The following is a 19892-nucleotide window of genomic DNA, read 5'->3' on the forward strand; positions in this document are numbered from 1 at the left end:
TGCATGGCTAATTCCCACTGAGAGGGGAACATGATTTACTGGTGCCTGTGCACAGCTGCAGAGCCAGGAATGGAAGTGTTGACTCTCCCATGACTTTAAACACCCCCTCCACTGAAGGACTCTGTAGGCTTGAAGGTCAGACACACACAATGCAGAAACATCAGGACAGCAGTTCCCCAAACCTACAGGAGCAGTAGTAGGTGTGCAGCAATGAAGGAGAGCTAAAAACCACTGGAATATTTTTTCAGGACAGCCTTACACTGTGCTGCTAGAAGAGCAGTAGTAGGCTGGCAGGATGGCATCAAATGGGAAGGATTTCTCATTTAAGGGCAGAATCAGGCCCACAGAGGGATGCAAGCAAAAATATTTTAAGCAAAAATTTATCAATGGTGTCATAATTTCATGTATAACCAAAAGGAAATTTAGTGTCTATAAAGCCATAGAAAAACTTTGTACAGAGTGTGAGTCAGTGCTGCAAACCAGCAATTGAGATCCAAGATACAGCAAAAACAATCCAAGAGAGTCAGTCTGAACTAATTGCTGGGGTGCACAGAAGCTGGGCCAGCTGTGCTATTTGCTAACTGTAAGACACAATAGCTGGCTGATTATTCAGCTTGTTTGTACAAATATGATGAACTGTTTTAAAATAAAAATAAGACAGCATTTTTACTACACAAATCCAAGACCAAGGCAACCCAGGGCACTTTTCCATATGCAAGATGCTACTCTAAAGCAAAAGCAAGCCAGCAGAAAAGGGAATTCAAGGAAACTCTCTCCAATATGAAGTGCCTATGACAAGTGACTCTTTGGAGGGCTGTTGGCATTTATTGTCACTGGTGATATCAATTTCCAGGGACTCCTGCTAGGACAGTAAATTAGAGCAGTTTCAACACAAGAAAGCCAGGTTTTGAGGCAACCTCCCAGTGGAACAAGTAACCTAATTAGTTTAAAGATGAAGCCTGGTAGAGTTGTGAATGGTTTAGGCCACAAGCTCCCACAAGGACCTGGATTTAACCACACAAGAATCCCTGTTTGGCCCTACATTGATAAGTAAGAGGGCACTAATTTCTTATGTGCCTGTAGGTGCTTTGGTTGCTACTCTGGCCTTGCACAGAAGTCACAGAACCTGTAATCATCCAGGTTTACAGCAGGCTGGCTCAGTGGCAGGGCCCTTCTGGGGAGCTGGGCAAGGATAGTTCTGAACTGGAAAAAATTACTTCTCTTTTTCCAATGGTCTTTAAGCTCCTACTGTGTAGGCCTCTGTAGGCCATAAACCGCCTGCAAAATCACAGTTTCCCAGTAGCAATACTAATTCTGCACATTAAGGTCCCATTTCTTCAAGTTTTATAAATCCTTGGGAGATGCATTATGATCTAGCTTAACGGCAGTGCCACAGCACAACAAGGTATTAGATACCCTCATATCATAAACAACTTACTGACTTACTAGAATTGACTAGGTTTATCAACCACAGAAATTATCCTTAATATCAACCTGTACAGAAAACACCATCAATGAAACTTTACTAGAAATGTGACCTACTAAAGACTCTCTCTTTCAAGTCATATCCATTTTCAAATGTTTATGGAACATAAACATTTGGAAATGGATAAACATTCTTCAGTCTATGAAGAAAAGCATTAGCATCTCTACACACTGATATATTCAAGCTTTTTCCAGGCTATTCAAGACCTGGGTCATGGCTTTGTTGTTTTTTGTTAGAATTCCCACTCTGAATAATGTTTTTATATTGACTAGTCACATAAAACCACACCTCTTTCTAGTGTCTTACACCCTCATCTCTGGAGGTTGGTGACATTTCAGACAGAGCTCTGCAAGTGGACTCTGTAGGAAGCACTGTAGATTTTTCACTTGATTTGTTAATTCTACCACCTGCTGTTAGGTGCCAAATACATCATAAACAGCATGAGTCAAGATTTCTGATTGACATAATCAGAAACTCCAAATACAGAATGAACCTCAATCATAATAAGCTCAACAAAATGTTACAATCCAGCCCCAAGAGCTTGATGCAGTAATTTATATCTACATCCCTTTACACTTAGTCACCTTAAATAAGAAGTAATTCTCCTAATGTTTCACATACTGAGGGAAAATATGAGAAAGCTCAAATATACTTCCTTTCCTGGCCTTTGGGACTCCAGATGTTATTTATGGATGTGAATTTATGTGGTACTTCTGTTCTGTAAGTGCTGTGACCCATTCATGGTTTACTGTCAGTGACCCTACTGTGTTGCACATAATTCTGACTGTAAGATATTAACATTGTCTTTAACCTTCAAAGTGCTTTCTCAAGCAGTATCAAACTTTGCACCACATTAGAGACTTTCTGTTCATGTTAGGAAATATTTCATTCCCTGTAAAGAAGGAAATAATCAGCATCAATGAATCTTTTAGGCATTCGTGTAATTTTACCTTTGTTAATTCTTGACTTCCCACTAACCTGGAAAAGCTGAACTGGGGGGTCCAGGGAGGGGTGGAAATACAGCTGGGAGAACAATGCCTGGAATTGCTTTAGCTGGCATGCAATTCCCAAAACACCACACCACTGTTTCTGCACTGAAATTCTTACGACTAGAAAAACAGTGAGAAAACCATGTTACTGTATGAAAAAAAGCTGCTTTTGATAGAAGGGGGTAAAGTTGCATAATGAAAAGACATATTTGGGCCTGAACAAATTCACCATTTTGCCCAGAGGGAGAAGTGCAGTCATTTACACTGTGAATAGGAGGGTTGGCTGGCAGAAAAAGCACACTGTACACTGGATCAGATTTTCACATACTTGCAAGACTATCAGTTTCCATAAGTGAAAATGGGTACTCTTCTATAGCTCTGCTTTCAATATTCTTGATCACCTTCAGTCCAGAGGGTGAAATGCCAAGGTCAAGAACAAGCCCCAGTTTCAGAGTCAAAAGTTCAAAAAGACCTTTTACAAAACCAGAAATCTTTTCACTGGTCCCTCTGGGCCTCCTGGACTTACACTGCTTTTGCACAAGGAACCACTTGATAACACTTCAACTTAACAGGCTAACTAACTTACAGCTCTGTTAAATCAGGTATTACAGGTAGAAATGCTTTTATTCCCACTAACACTCCTAAATCTTCAAAAATTAAACCAAGAGAAAGTTAAATCAAGAATGTTTGACTACGTAAGTTTTTTTTACTTAGTTTGCAGAAAATTAATTTGCATGCACTTATAGTGACCTAAAACATTCTGCATTAAGTGAGGCCTGCTTAGAAGGCAGCTGACATTCCAAAGATGCACATCTGTCCTTTGCACAGAGCCTGCTCATAGAATCACAGAAGGGTTTGGGTTGGGAGATACCTGAAGGATCATCTCATTCCAAACCCCTCTGCTATGGGCAGGGACACCTCCCACTAGACCAGGTTGTTCATGATTAACACTCCTCAATGTTACAGTAGTAATATTCATCATAATCCAAATTCCCTCAACATAATTCCACAGAAGACTATAGGCATCTCATATTAGGTCACCTCATCAGTCCTTTCTGTAGAAAACACCTTTAAACCTACTTAAGCATAATAAACCATTTTGAGAACACTACTGCTAAATTGTTTCTTCCCTGCAGTGGAGTGAGCTGATAATTCATTTTTCCTTATCCAAAGCTCAGCTGACTAATACCTCAATTCTTTTTCTTTTAGTCAGGGTCACAATGAAAACCACTGTCTAGTGGTGGTATCCTGTCCATGGCAGAGGGGCTGGAACAAGATGAATTTAAGGCCCCTTCCAGGCTAACTTCATCCTTCTTTTATATATAGCCCACCTATTATTTTTCAGGGTGATTTTGCTGATATTCCACTCTTACCCTGCCTTTAGCAGAGACTGCCAGGCTTCTTGCTCAGTCCCAAGAATGCTGTTTAGTCTGTCAGCTCAGGATGTTGTGGATGTTTCTGTTATAAGCTTTTTTTTGTAATGCCACCTTATTTTTCTTGTAGAAAAACTGCTGTACTTAGCGAGATAATAATGTTTTCTCCATTACCACTTTTATCATCAAAATCTACCACTGAAAGAAAAACACAAACACACACATCTAGTAAAGAGGTCAGAGTCAAACTAGGAGGAGTTTCTGTTCCTTGTTTACAGTTTAAAGTCACCCTTTAGCCCTCTTACTTTTATGTCTGGCTCAAGCAAAGAGGGAAGGAGTACCCCAAGAGGCCTGGGAATTGCTGCAGCTTTGTTCCATCTCCCCTCCAAGCTGCAGGTGAAGATGAGGCTGAGGAGAAGCCAGGTGCCAGGAAAGCTCCTCTACTCCTTTTCCAGAAAATGCAAACTGGAAAGATGGGATATCCTTGAGTAATGTGTATGTGCTGTGTAACACTGAAGGCAGTTCAGAGCCTTGTTCATTCCAGGGACTCAAAGAAGCAGTTGAAACTCCCTGCTTTCCCTGATGCTGTCTCTTGCCTGAATCCTTCTTTAGGAAGGAAGTTACAGGGCTGAATTTTATTTCCTCTTCAGGAATAGGAAGCATGGCAGATACTGCCACCACGTGTTGCCAACTCTCCATTTAAAAAACAGGTTTTTCCTCAGTTTGTGAACCTTTGAGCTGTATACATCCCTAAGCTGTATCTTTCTTGAGCTATTTGGGAAGAAAGGGGATGGTCATATAGTATTGTCTTCTCTGGTAAGTCAGAATTCTCATGCTTTTACTCACCTTTCAGCACATTTCCATATCTATCATCTCTAAAAATCCCATCCTTCTCAAATTAATGCTGATCACCTTTCCATGGAGGGCGAGAAGGGTGACTTAAGTGACAGCCCAAGTGAAAAGCTTGGATCCTGAGAATTACAAGAATCTTTCCTCATGGCAGGGCAGGGACACTGGAGTGGCCATCAGGTATGATGAGATATTTCTGTAGACAGCAATCTTTTACACTAGGACAGAAGGTGGTGGGAAGAAAGCTCAGTTCTGGCTGTCCTGAGCTCTGGGGAATGCTGGCTCTAACTGGTTCAGCCCTGTGTATCCAAAAGTGTATGTGGTTTTAACAGATCTAAGCTGCTCCTGCTCCAGAGGCAATATTCCATTTACATCCCAGCTATAAAGTTTTGGCAGTGTTCTCCTTGGTTTATAACAATTAGGGACTAGGGCAGATATTCTTCTCCCTAATGGGAAAAGGTCAATATTTTTAATACTGGTTTTGTGATTTATTTTTAGTATTGCAAAGAAAGCGCTTTAAATCTTTGTCTGTTGCCTGAATGAATTAGGGAATAATATTGGACCACCCTACAAGCAGAACTGAATGTAATTTTTCAGTATTTCCCCTCAAGCAGTCTCTCTGGAAAATGTGTCAGTGATAATAGATCACTCTTTTTTCAAGTAATTCATAGCAAGTTTCCAAGTCTCTAAGCATAACCAGCATGCATCCAGCTGGAGTTCCCCAAATCACCTTGCAAGTCACTGCAAAGGCCAGAAACATTTACAGTGGCAGTGGAGGATAACAGAACTCTAAACTTTTGCTGCTAACTGCATTCCAGAAGAGACAGAATGGAAACAAATACCTCCAGAAATGACAATAAAAATAACTGAGAACTCTAATGAAAACTTACCAGCATAGAAACAAATTCAGCTTGCCTGCCTTTAGCAGCCAGAGAGGAAAAAGTGATTTGCACATCATTAAGGATTTTCTGCAGGAAGTAGCATTTCTGGTCAGTGAAGGCCTTAACAGCAGGATCTGTCTTCAACTATTTCCAGGGAATGAGGAAGGAAACTGTTCCCCAAGCAGACCTCACTCCAGGATAGACTGAAAGAGAATACCTTAGGAAATCCATTGTGACTTCTCACAGAATTCCTTGAAGAATGACCCATTTCTGGGAACAGATTCACAATTACTGGGCTTTCTTGGCAAGAACAGAGTTATTTCTTCAGCATTCACTTCCTTTTCCCATCTAAAGGATAAATACAGAAACTGGGGAGAACCTTCTCTCAGGAGGTGTGCTCTCCCTTCAGCATTCAAATCCAAAAGGCTTTTGCTGGTGCTCATTTTAGCCAAAGTCTGTCCTAAGAGAATACTGAACAGTCCTAGGAGAACTGGCCTTTTCTCTTTAGAGGGAAGCAAGCACATCCTCAGCCCCATCCCCAGTGTCTGCTACAGAGCAGGATTAGGAAAAGCTACCAACCTTCAGACAGACACAGATACTGGAGGAAACATTGCCTTTGTAGAGGTTTACCTGGAACTACCAGCACTTCACCATCTTGAGCTTGTCTTGGAAAGCTTCTAGTCAGCTTCACACAACCTCATCACTGAGGTGTCTGCAGTAGTGAGCCCAGTCTCAGGAGCACCCTTTGAAATATTCATCTATACAAACAGAAGATCCTGTGCTCCAGTCTGCCTTTCACAGTTCAAGACACCATTCTGTTTGCATCAATTTGCTCATGAAAACTGGATTGCAGTCCTGGCATTTCCTGCCTTTTACAGAAGCTGTGCAAGAAGATAAGGATGTTCTGAGTTAGCACAGAGCACAGTGGCTGGCAGCAGCACGCTCAAGATGAGGGGAGTGTTTGTCTTTGGGAGTACATTTTATTGTAGTGTAAATACATTATCAAATTTAAGGACTTTCATTTGTGAAAGACATCATTGTCATGCCTCCCGTGCTTTTGGGCTGCATCTCTGTCAGACTGCACTGCTGCATTAATGCCAAGTCATAACCAATTAGCACTTTAAATACACCTTCACTTTACACACAACCTTTTTGACTGCAGCAAGTTCAACATAACCGCTCTAGCGGAAGGGGTTGTAAAGCAGCATGAGCTTCAAAACATCCCCACAGACTTCCCCTGAGCTCTGCCCTGCCAAAGTGCCTCCTTTGCAGGGTAAAAGTGAAAGATCAATTACAGACAATTACGGCTATGCCAGTCAAAGGTGTAATTTCAGATGGGTCAGGGATAAGCACACTGGTTGCCTGTACTGGTTCCAGCAGACTGATTACCTCTAAGCCTGTCTGGCCTGGGAGACAAAGTGTGGCAAGGTAGAGCAATTCACAGTAACACCTACTGAAAGAAAAAAGCTATCACAGATGTGCTGATTAATGCAAGTTTTGAAGTAGTTTTGAATAGCTGAAAGAATCAAATCAGAGACAGAGACATTGAGCCTGCCTCTGTATTAGAGGCTGCAAAGACTCAGAACACACACTGAGAGGGAAAAGCAGCACTCAAACAAACCCCATGTATGCATTTGCAGAATGAGTAGTAAGGAAGCTCAGGACAGACTTCAGATCAAACACCAACTATTGTAAGAAAAACAATATCAATATCTAACAACGTGTGAAGTTCAAGGACTTGGTTATGACCTCACATGCAATTAACTCTGAGCATTTTAAGGAATTACTGCCCTTTGGTTTTGTCAGCAGTGGCTTGTGCTAGTTGGCACGTCAAACGGGCACAAGTTTTGTTGTCACTAGCCCCAGAATCTCAGTTGACAGACAGGGTCACTTGGTTGTGTAGAGGTAACTGTGTTCAAATCCAACTGCACCAACACGTACTGCTAGTTTAAGTGATCCATGAATCCCTCCAAAAAGGCCACACTAAAGGTACAATAGACACACCTTATTTTCAGCTACTATAAAATGGTACAAGATAAAATCATTCACTGGGCTAATGAATTTTTCATTTTTAATCACAACTGTGCAGGCACTGGTATGTATCAATAATAGAAAAAGTCAAAGGTTAAAAACAGTGTACAGTTTAGCACAGCAGGCAACATTTGAATAGAAGCACATAATTTTAATTTGCTTTGAAGTTTAAAGCAATCCAAACAAAAAGTTAACTATATAAATACAGAGTAAATGCACATAGTTTACAGCCAACTACATGTATGCAAGAATAGCAAACCTCACATGAGTACTGAAGTATTCTCAATCTGTCATCTGTGAGTGTTTAGCTATGACTCTGAGGGCATAGTCATGTTCACATATGCAGGGTAGGCAGACTCTTAAACAGAAGAACTGAAAAAACTTACATAACTCAGTCTTAACAGAAAGTTGAAAAAAGTAGTACATTTACCTAGGCACGCTTCAGCATTCAGCTTGTTTTCCAAATCTGAACAGTTTAAACAGGAAGCAACATTTATAAAGGCTCTCCACTCTTGTATCTGGAAGCATTCTTTTACAATGCTGCACTCTGAGGAATGTTGCAGATGTAAAAAAACCAGACTAGCAGAAACTGTCATTAACAAACAAACAATCCGCTGTCATTAACACCTCAATCAACAAGGGAAGATGCGGAGTGCGTTACGTAAACAGAGATAGGGGCGAGATGGGTAAGTGGACAGGCGATGTCTCAGTAACAACTACAACAGCAGCAGTCCCCCCAGCTCCCTCGAGTGAGCGTAGTGCCCAGCAGGGAGAGCGGAGAGCGGGGCACAGCACGGATCTCCGGACGCCGCTCCCGGGGCCGTTTGCCGCTCCGTGCCGTCAATCCGCGCAGGGCGCGCCCCCTGCCGGCCGCACCGCGCAGCTGCGGCCCCGCCGCGCACCAACCTCGGCTCCGAGCACAGCCACGGAAATGAGGAACGAATTCATGGCTAAAGAGTTCTTCACTCGTCCTATCGTCTAGCACACACAAGTGGGACATACATACATGACACCCAAATACAAATCAAGATGACCAAGTTTAAATGCACTGCTTTCAGCTCTGTAGTTAAAGATATTATTGAATGAAGCATCTTGTTATTTCCCTTGAGTTTTTATAATAAATATCAAGAAAACTACATAAATAATTTAAAGGTCTTTGGGAAATATATCAGAGGTAATTTTGTAGCTACTTGTAGTTTAAAAATAATGAAAATCCCAAGAAATATTTGAGTTATGTTTGGTTATGAAAAATAAGCCAAAATGATCACCCCTGAAGTTTAAAACAAAGCTGCAACATCCTTTAAAGAGGTGGAGTAATAAGCTGATTGTCTGCTTTTAGCTGTTATCTCCCATATTCAACTGTCCTTGTTTAACTGTCCTACTTATCACCTCCAGGGGCTCTGCTCTTACCCAGAGAAGGCACACACACAGTACCCAGGGAATACCCAGGAACTGGAGACTAACACAGAACCAAGGGACAACATGTCCAAAGAGAGGAGAGAAACTCTCATTAAGCCTAGGCTACTCCAAGTGTTCACTGTATTCATGAACTCCAAAGCTGAGTATGTTCTTTGCCAATTTAAGTTTTGGCTATGACTGAGTAATCTAGATAACCTGAAGGGTGACCCACTTTCTACATTACAAAAATTACAGTAAGTCACTATTACTGCATTTATTTATCTGGACAAAAGCACCACATCAAGGCTTAGGTCAGTCATAAATACTCCAGTCTTTTCCTAGGGAGACCACTAGAAAAAGCCCACTTTAAAACACATTTAAGCACTCCTTTCACTTATTTGAGACAATCAAGCTCACCATGGTCACCCCTCAGACTATGCAGTCTAAAAAAAGGGAACATTTTCCAAGCAGGGAAGTCAATACAGCACTGCAAGGTAAATGTACTTACTATGGGTGGCTTTTAGAGGATGAGCAATTAATACAGAGAATTACATTAAATACTCAAATACTTTGACACTGTATGGAAAACAAAAAAAAAAAAACACCCCAGACATTGTTCTGCAAGCTTTGAGGTTTTACAGACAGCTTACAGAACCAGTGCCACAGAGATGCTATGGATTTACAGCATAAACTCCTGCTCAGCTTACACAGAAATCAAACCACATGCTTTGTTTAAAACCAAACTGCATATTTCAAACACGGTTTGATTCCAGATAATCAGTAAGAGGAAGAAAAGTCATAAGCCCTAAGAAGGCCACAAAGTGCATAAGAAGTCATTAATAAAATAAAGCCATTGCACATGATGCACAGTTCAAGTGTACTGAAGTACCACACTGGAAGAGCTGAGAGCACAGTTCTGTCCATGCCAGTGTAGCAGCATTTATACAGAGAAAGCTATTGACCCCAACTTATATCATCTTCCTCATAAGGACAATGGATGCAGACTGAGAAGATATCTGTCTGGAAAACTGTAAAACTTCCTGTAACATTAAACTGCTTGACACTCCAGTTGTATGATTTTGGAAAAATCTGTAAATTATGACAGAATAAACCAGCTAAGCCTCACTGCTGAATGCAAGGCATTAATTTGCAATTGGCTTACAGAACAAAACCAATGCCTGAATAATCAGACAATGTGGAGGACAAGGTTATAGCTCAGTACACAGGCTCAAGCTGACAGAAGTCATACAGCATTTATGAGGGGGAATGCTTTCAAGAAAATATTATTTACAATTTCTCCATCCTTCTGCACAGAGCCTGTCTGCACTGACAAGATCTATCACAACTTCAACTGGTTTCTGCTTTCTGGTCATCCTAGCCACAGTGATATGTGTTCTCCTCCAGTACTCCCATATAAACACTGGTAATACAACTTGTGCTTAGGCAGCATGAATCTGAGTGAATCCTGTCTTCACAAACGGGAGGCTGGACTAATTGAGATTTCTAATCACATTACAAATCCTTAAAAAGGCTATAAAGTGGCATTCAGCAACTTCCTTAGCTGTGTGAGCGACCTGAACACATTGGCAAGGAAAACTGATGATACAGGACAATGTTTCATAGGCCTCTCTTACTTAGGAAAAGTTCCAGAAAAGAAAAAGCATGATGCAGCAGGACCAGAAGCCCACATACACCAACATTAACAGACTGATAACCTGAAGAGCAGAGTTGAACAATCAGACTCTTTCAACCAACACTGCTCAAACGTCAAGGAAAATAAAAAACAAAATGAACAACCAAAACCAAAAAGCTACAACAGGTATCACCTTTTGTAGTGAAGAAATAACTGTTCTGGGTCCCTGCACCATATTTTGTCTTGAGGTAGCAACATGGAAAACTTCACACACTTACCACACTACCTCAGTCCCTCAGTCTCTATGAATCTTCAGAGCAACTAAATGGAAGTTTCAGGTATAGAAAGCTATGAAAGTACTGTCTTGCCCATTCCTCCAACAGGTTACTGTGCAGTAAAACAGAACAAAAACGATGTAGCTGAGAGCAATCACTAAGAGAAAGTAATAGGATTGCCAACAACATATTTCATGTCCCCTCCCTCACCTATCATGTCTCTGAAGATTACTTAATGGCTTTGTCTAGTTTAACAGATGAAAAGAATAATTCTGAATTAAGAGATGTATGAAGGCATTCCCTAAGGGGCAGTTCCCATTTGTCACATTGACATGAGACCACACAATAAAGGCAGCAAAATTATTCAGAGTTGCCCACAATCAACCTTCTGTTTCATCCACAGCTGCTTGCTCCTGATACAACGCTCCTTTAGCCCACCACATTGGCATTGACATTCAGTGGTCCACTCCAGTCTTTCAGTCTTCCACCTTCTTCCACCTTGTCACACTGCTATCCATCAAGTAAGTAGACTACAACTTCATAGGTGGACATCATGATAGCCGTGTTTGGAATCTGTCTGATCAGGTGTGTAGTTAGACCTCGGTAAAGGGAGCCATACCCTTCCTCTCGCACAAGCAAAGAGAGTGTCTGGAAGAAAGATCTGTATTTTGTTCCCTCTTCTCTTAGTCTTGTTCGTACAACCTCTGTACAAAGAAAACCAGTGGAAAAAAAGGAAAATTGAGTGGTTACATTCACCACTTTTCATTATTTTTCCCAGAAACTGATCAGGGATTTTTACACAAAAATACCCCTCCCCAAGTTTTCAATCTCACAACTCCTCTTTAAAAAAAGGAAGAGGAAGACAGAGTAGCAAACCAAGTATGTGTAAGAAGAGAGCAAGTATTAGATATTTGACTAAACAAGGCAAGTTCATTTGCTTAGCTACACTCCAAAAGAGGATTGTTGCTCGGGGTTACATTTTAGCTCAGAAGTTGACATAAGTTCAGCACTCAGTTCATTAACAAACAATGTATACGCAACTACTTTGCAGGAAGATCAAGCGCAACTGACAAACAAACTGCCTGCATCCCTAGAAGGGAGACAAGAACTTGGTGGCACATTATGGAAAATTGCTGAGTATATGGAAATGCAATGAAAAAGTACCTCTTTGGGTACTTTGGGCCATACCCTGGCCAAGCCCTTGGCAAAATAAACATTGCCTAAGAAAAGGTCATGCTGGATATCCACTGCAAAGCACTTCCATTTCTGAATACTATACCCACATTGACCTGCTAAATCTGATATTCAGACAGATTCTTGAGCAAGTAAACCAAAGTTGGCTACAAATCTCACTAAGACTCCATTTGATGGATCTGCCTCAGGGTCTCAGCTGCACATGTCCCACTTACCATGGGGATATGCTATTGACGTTGCACATGTTTTGGAAGTGGCAGCAGCCATCATCATTCGAACAAAGTCCGATGCTTCTTTTATTGATTCATCCTCATTGTCCATGGCACCAGCAGTCTTATACTCCAGTATTTTTTTCTTAATACTCTCATAAATGACAAAGTGAATAACAGTCTCAGATATGCCTGCGTAGGACGCAGACATTCCCCGGTAAAAGCCTCTAAAGCCATCCAAGCGATAAACTTTGCGGGCACACTCAAATGCGCTCATTCGCTTTTCTCCACGATTCCTAAAAAGGAGACAAGTCAGAGTATCAACTGGTGCAACCAGAGAGACTGGAAAATTAATTAAACAGGTTTGTAGTGACAAGAAGCCTTAGGAAATACTCCACACTGATGCTGAGGGGCTCCAAGTCTCAAAGACCTTCAGCACTAAACACAGGTAAAGCATTACAGGGAATCCAAGCAAACTTCACACAGTGACTAAAGACAAAGTATTACAGTGAAACGCTGAGCAGCTTTAGGCCTCCCCAACTCTCATACAACAAAGGACTAAACTGCTTGGAAACAGACTCCCAAATGGACTATCAATGTCAGCAACTCATGAGAAAAAAATGACCATTTCCTTTTGCATAATGGATTTGCCCTAACTGTTGCCTCAATAAAGAGCTCCACAGCATTCAGTGGCTGAGTTGAAACAGCAGCCCTCAGCAAACAACTGGCACAGCAACCAGAGTAACTGGGAGCTGTTGTTTGATTGAACTAAGCCACTGCTGATGTCAAGGAAAATGCTCGTTAGACACATCTATTCCAAGCAGTATTTGGCAAATGAAGTTTTATTCCCATTTTGAGCTTGCTCACTAAATTGAGTTGTGCATACTGAAGCAGTTAGAATACTGTACACAACTATGCAAACCCATGATAACACTGCACGAGATGTTCTTCACTACAGCTGCAAGTGCAGGCACATGGATTGTGCCAGCAGAGGTCTGAGTGAGCAAGTCACAATAAAAATAAGTACCTGAGGATGTTTAAAGCCTTTTTCTAAACATTTGCTATAATACCGGATCCATATTTCAGGAATGTTTAGCTCAACAGTTAAAGAGAATGTATTACTGAATGAAAATGTAAACAAACGGTTAGTAGAACATGATTTTAATGAAACTGTTAGCCTTGTAATTAATTCCAAATTTTCTTGTCAGTCTACTACAGTGCCTCAAGCATGTCTCAGAACAGATTAAAAAGAGAAGTGATAGTAAAACTTGTAGAGAGACCAGCATCAACTTTGCAAATCTGAAATGCTGAATGTTTAAGAATACATTCTACTTTGGAGTGAGAACAGATTCACAAAACTTGAGTACAATGTTATCACAGCAGTGAGGTTCCCTATTGCCACTTTACCTTGCATCAAGCTGTAATCGTGTCTTCACCAACCAAATGGGATTAGTTGTTGTGATCGCAGTAAAGCCTAAAAAATGTACAAATAACATAATTAGATGTGATAATATCACAAGAACAGATGCATCTAAGTTCCAAATGCACACAGTTAAGGTACAGTGGATGCAAAAACTCGGACTATACTGATTTTGCTGAAGTCCCCATTTTGTGAATCCGTACACCCAATAAACTCTTACATTGTTTTTAAATTTTACATTAATATTGAATAAGTTTGATTCTTAGCAAGAGATGCCCCATATAAAATATGCCAAATTAAGTACAGTTCTCTGCCTATCTAATACCAACCCTGTTTTGACACCACAGAACAGCAATGCCAACTACACCAATATCAGCCAATTGGGCAAAAAAAGTCAATAACAATGCATTGCAGAGACAGCAATAGCAATTTGAGATGCTATAAAACATTGCCTCAATTTACTTTGTTACCTGAAATACAATCCGAGTTTAAAAGCATGCAGACTGAATAAATACTACATTTGGTGCAGTTAAAAGGCATTTATTACTGCAAATTAGGAGACCTTTTAATACTGAGCTATAAAGAGCAGTTATATTTGAGTGCTAATCTTTTATTTAGTATTCAAAGCAGAGTTTGTTGCCTGGCCTTGGAATACTTTTATAAGCATATGAGTGTTTAAATTGTTAAAAGTAAATACTATGACTTCTAACTATTCAGACAGACAGCAGCTACTCAGGCTTGCATAAGGGCCAAGGGTTAAAGCTTTGATTTTCAGTCCACTAAAGAAAACAGAAGAAAAAGAAAAAAGGAAACAAAAAAAGAAAAAAGGAAAAAAATAAAAAAAAAGAAGTAAGAATTACTCTTACTTCTGCACAACTGTGGAGAGAGAGAGAGAGAAAGCAGAGTGAAAGGCAGCTCTGAAAAAAAGTAAAATTAAAAAAATCATCTCAAGCTGCAATACCACACATGCACCGTCAATGAGGTGTCATGTCTGCAGGAGAGAATAGGAAAAGGGAAAAGCTGGAACATGGCCAGGCAAGAGATGATAAATTTAGACACTTGCTCTCTAAGTGACACACATGGCTGGTTTATAACTACAAAGACACACTGCCCTCCTGCAAGGGGATGGACTGGGTGTGTGGGGAAGGACAGAGTTACCTTGCTCAGTGCATGGCTGGGGCACAGTACTTATCCAGCAACAGGCTATTGATAAGCTCTTTTATCAGATCACTAACAGCTCACAGAAATAGCTTTAGCAAAACTGCTTGCATACATGTTACTCCTGTTCAGTCACAATCTATGTTAACATTGCACACAAAAGTCTGCAATACTCAGAAATGCCAGGGGATCTTAACTGTTCTAAGGTTTGATCTGTGCCCACCCTCAAAACTTAGACAGGTCATTACAGTTTTCAATTCAGGTTCTAAAAACAAATTATCAGATTTGGCACCTACTAAGATTGAGCTGGTTCTCTACACCAGAAGAATGAAAACAGATTGGAGGCTTCTGTTCAATTTTCTGATCAGACAGATTTTTTAACTGACTCAAACTACTTAACTAAGCAACTTCCTATGGTAGATAATAAAGATTTAGAGTTGGCTTTTTTTTCTGATTCACTACTCATTTTTCCAATATCTCAGTACTTATATATAACCTTCACATAATGGAGTGAAATCCTAACAATCCAAGAATTCTGTATCTCTATTTAATGGAGGCAAATAATGATGTAAAAACTCAAAGCACCAGGAACGACTCTGCCAAAACAAGGCATGAGATGTTTTTAAAACACCACATGGGCAAAACAGGCTCTGTAGCTCAAGTAGCCATAACCTGTCTGACCTGTCATTTCATGTCACAGAAACTCCACTGATTCCAGTAGTGCTTGAGCCTGAGCTCATCTACACTGAAACTTCATTCTTGCATGGTTTTATTTCTTTACACTGGCACTAATAAAGTTTTAATTTTGTTTGACTTCCAATCAGAATCTTTGTGGCATGAAGTGCACTAGGAAATGCACAGAACTGCAACAAAGGCTTTGAAATAAGGTGGGGAAAAAAATCACTCACTTTCCCTACCAACACATCTTCCACAAAAGACTTCTCTAAAAACCAGACTTAGTTCTTAAGTCTCTCCTAGTTCTTAATTACAACTTAAAGGCAAAAATCCTTTTGCATTCCTATTAAAGGAAGAATTTTGCAACTCTTAGACTGTAACATATGGCCTTTCTCCTTCATATTCAACTCAGAATAAGGGTGTCTGCAAATCCTGAATCTGGAGCAGGCAGTGCATAGGTGCCATCAGTGGCTGAATAGAGTATATTGGAAATTTCCAGTGAAAAGTGGTTGGCACAGGATGCAGCCCCTACTCTACTCAAAACTGCATTCCTGGGGTCACTCTAAGCATTATTTAGATGCAGCACCTCCAACAGTAGGATCAGACACTCAGCAACATGGCCAGTATTTTTTCCCATGGCTGTCATAGGCCTAAGCTGACAGTTCAAACCAAAGTTCCCAAATCAAAGGGCCTTCAATAATTCAGGTTTCAAGGTGAGATGACTACAGGTCAATTCTTACAGCTAATGTAGCAAATGCAGTTAGTTGAGGAAGAAATATGAATTGAGTGCTGCTGACACCAAGGAAAGCCCTCCAAAACATGAAACATACCATTTAGGATCCTTGAGAAGATAAACTTTGATTTTTAAATACAGAAAATCTGTAGCAAAAATATTTGTTAAAACAAACTTTGGGGGCTTTCAACAATTGCCATGAAGATCCATCAATTGTTTCCTTTTTTCTTTTAAAAAGCCTTAATGATCTTTATAATACTTTACAATGCCTATTGATGTGTTGCACCCTCAAGTAAGATCCCAGATTCATGACAAGTACAGATAAATCTGGCAATACTACAAACTTCTGTAGTTTTATTTTATCCCAGCTTCAGACAGAATTATCTCCATCTACTTTTTCAGCTATCCCAGCTATTGACAGGTAAGATCCCAGGTATTCCTATTATGCATCATATTTCAAAGGATAGGGTTGGTGCTTTTTAATCTATAAGCCAATGTAATTGATACAGACGCATGTGAACATGGAATGATGAATCAAAATTTAAAAGTAGTAAAATAAAAACAAACCAAAAAAGTAAACAGAAAGAGACAGAAAGGATTATATACACATATTAAAAAAGAAAAAGAAAAGAGGTCTTTGAAATAAATGTGACAACACAGAATATCAGCTGCAGTATTTTCAAGGCAGCTCTGGAATACTGGGGGAAAAACCTCCCAAAATGCCTTGTTTAACCCAGTAGGGGCTTTCAGCTGACCAGAGCTAAGTAGAGTAGCAGCTCTCAGTGAAAGGTATTTCCTACCTTTCCCTGAATGGCACAGAAAAAAAAACCACTCTAAACAGAGTTAAGGAAAAGTGATGTCTTTGCACAATGCACATCATCTGAGTTCAAGCTAGAAGTGTGTTCCCCTTACGGTGTTTATTCAATAATATCACAAACCCAATGTGTGGTTCTTACACTAGAGGCTGCAAGAGACGCTCAGTTCAGTACTCACGAGGTTTAAGTTAGTCCATATTGCTGCAGGAAGTGACCTGCGGAGGGGGAGCATGAGATGACACGATCTCACTCTTTTCACGGGAGAAATGTACAGTAAATGCCTAAAATAGACACAGGCTTTTCTGTATCATAACAACAAGCAGTGACCTCATCAGACACAAGTGTACAAATCGAATCCCAGCGGAAGGATTTGTCAGTTATTGGGAAATCTAACTGTTTGCAGGTAAAAGTTTAGGAAAAAAAGAAAGAAAAATAATCAAAACAGGCCACAGATATTAAAATAGATGTGTAAAATGCACTGAGTACTGAAATTTCTGCTCATTTGCAGCAATTTAATTTTACACCTCCAAATACTTACCTATATAGAAAATTTACAAGTGAAACCTCCTCCTTCCCCATTCCCTTGAAAATACTATTCACTAAAGCTAGCCTAGTCTTAGGAAAGAAAAGATGCCTTATGAAATCTGACTTTGTAAGATCAGTGAACTAAATATGCATTTTATTTGGTATGAATTAAATGTGTACATGGCACTAGAAACTTACAAAGTAATGTATCTCTAAGTAGTACAGTGGTCCCAATTATTTTTAAATAAATAAATAATAATAATTTTAAAAATCTGCATTTGGGTTGGTTTGCCAGTAAAGTTCTAGAAAAAACCAGCAAAAGCATACAAGGCAAAGTAGTTTTGCAGCAGATGTGCAACCATGTTGTCTGATTAAGGCTGTGAATCATTAAAAAAGCAAACAAGAAAGCCATACAGGAATCAAGTATCTCATTCAGTTCTCTACAGCTTTTCTTCTCTGTGGTGAGAGAGGTTGAGTGCAATGAGAAGGCAGAGTTTATAGTCAATCTGAGAATTTAGCCTAACTTGGAAATGTCCAGAAATCAACTCTCTTCACACAAGCAAACAGTCTTGTACCAAGCTCAGATACATTCCCTGCCCTAGTTTGCAAAAAGAGAACCATGTTTATGCTCAGGAGTAAGCAAAAAGGATTGCTGAGTTCTTCTTCATGTCAACACAGATATTTTAGGTATGAAGGGGATGTGCTCTATATGCTGGAAATTAGCACAGCAAGAAGACAGCATTCATTTCTGTTTGCATAAGGCATCAGTTAGTAATATGTAGATGCTTCACTCTCCTTAGAGTACAACAAACTTAGCAGAAGAACCTTAAAACCATAAATATATATTTTGAGAATGAAGAATCAGGCCTAAAACCAACCAACAAAAAAATATGCTTAAAATACTATACATCAGCTTTTCACTCACAAAACCACCAAGTGCACAAAACCATCCTTATTTAATAATGACATCAGTCTAGCCTGAGACATGTATTAGCACATTATACAAATAAACAGAATTTAAAGTTGACTGAAGTTCACTATTTGCAGTACTTCAATAAAACAATGTTACAATTATGTTGCTTAAAAACATTTTTGCATCATTACTTTATTTTGCAACCTACAGGAAAAGCTTTCTAAGTGCAAGTCCCACGTCATGCTAATTAGGTATTAGACTTTATGAAACAGAATGGTCATATCCAAACAAATACCAACCCACCCAAAAACCACCAACAAAATAACAACCCTCATTTAAGACTGAATTACTTAATTCCTTACTGAAATCAATGGCAGCTGAAAAAGAAAAACAGCAACACTGATTATTTTTTTTGCTAATTCTGAAGTATTCATCCACCTTGCCAATTTTGAAATCTTAGGTTCCAAAGCAAATACTGTCATGATCCTATGTATTAACCTGTCAACCAAGTAAGACCTCCCATTTGATCTTATCCCTGTTATTTTGCCATTTCTTTAAGGTGATTTGCATCATACAGCAATACAAACCTTGCAGGTAAAACTTAATAGCTGGTTAAAGTGCATTTTCTGAAATATATTAGAATTACAAAAACAAGGTTAGCACATTCCCAAGAAAGCACTGTTAATTTTTACTGCAGAGTCCTTTTCATATATCAGAATAACGCCAGAAGAGAGAATTGAAATGTTGTTTGTCAAAGAACCTGAGAATTCCTGTACTGTGCAGTGCCAAGACCTATGGTGTGAGCCTGCACTGAGCATTGTTTCACTGACTGTGGTTTAGAAATACAACTGCAGAACCTGGGAATTATGAGAAGGTTAACAGCCCCAAGAGCTGTTCAATGTTAGAACTTGTACACAGAAGTTAAAAAAGGCAAAGAGCAACTAAGGCTCAAATCCATTTCCCCAGTTTACTGCAGCTGCATGTGCAAATGCACAACACCAACCTTCTGGAAGGGAAGCAGCTACAGAGCTCCATGACAAACTACAGCCTGAGGCTGCAAACACCCTGGAAAATGCACTACAGCACGTCTCCACAAATGTGCTTTACAGAATGAGGGCAGCAACTTCCAAAGGCGAGGAACATTCAGAGTCTTCATTTATCAGCAGCACTGCATGAGATGCACAAGTTGCCTTCAATTGAGGACTGACCTGTTTATGCCCCCCCACACTTCCCCCTGCACCCAAATTAAGGGCATGTTTTATTCCCTTGACAAGGACCTGAAGACTCTTCATCTTTCTTGATGCAATTAACCGATTAGGCTGAACTCTTCATTAA

The 19892-nt window shown here is 39.9% G+C and overlaps 1 protein-coding gene across 1 annotated transcript in view; it reads right to left on the reverse strand.

The window, feature by feature from the left end:
• Positions 1-7622: 7622 nt before the first annotated feature.
• The window catches only part of SLC25A36 (solute carrier family 25 member 36), a 28221-nt gene continuing 15951 nt past the window's right edge, over positions 7623-19892 (reverse strand). Inside the window, exons 5-7 of the mRNA XM_059855251.1 lie at positions 13726-13792; positions 12325-12614; positions 7623-11619 (exon numbers count right to left, since the gene is read on the reverse strand). Coding sequence (XP_059711234.1) covers positions 11426-11619; positions 12325-12614; positions 13726-13792 — 551 coding nt within the window. The 3' untranslated portion in view covers positions 7623-11425. The remainder of the gene's footprint in view (positions 11620-12324; positions 12615-13725; positions 13793-19892) is intronic.

The sequence above is a fragment of the Haemorhous mexicanus genome, chromosome 10, assembly GCF_027477595.1.
Source record: "Haemorhous mexicanus isolate bHaeMex1 chromosome 10, bHaeMex1.pri, whole genome shotgun sequence".
NCBI lineage: Eukaryota > Metazoa > Chordata > Aves > Passeriformes > Fringillidae > Haemorhous > Haemorhous mexicanus.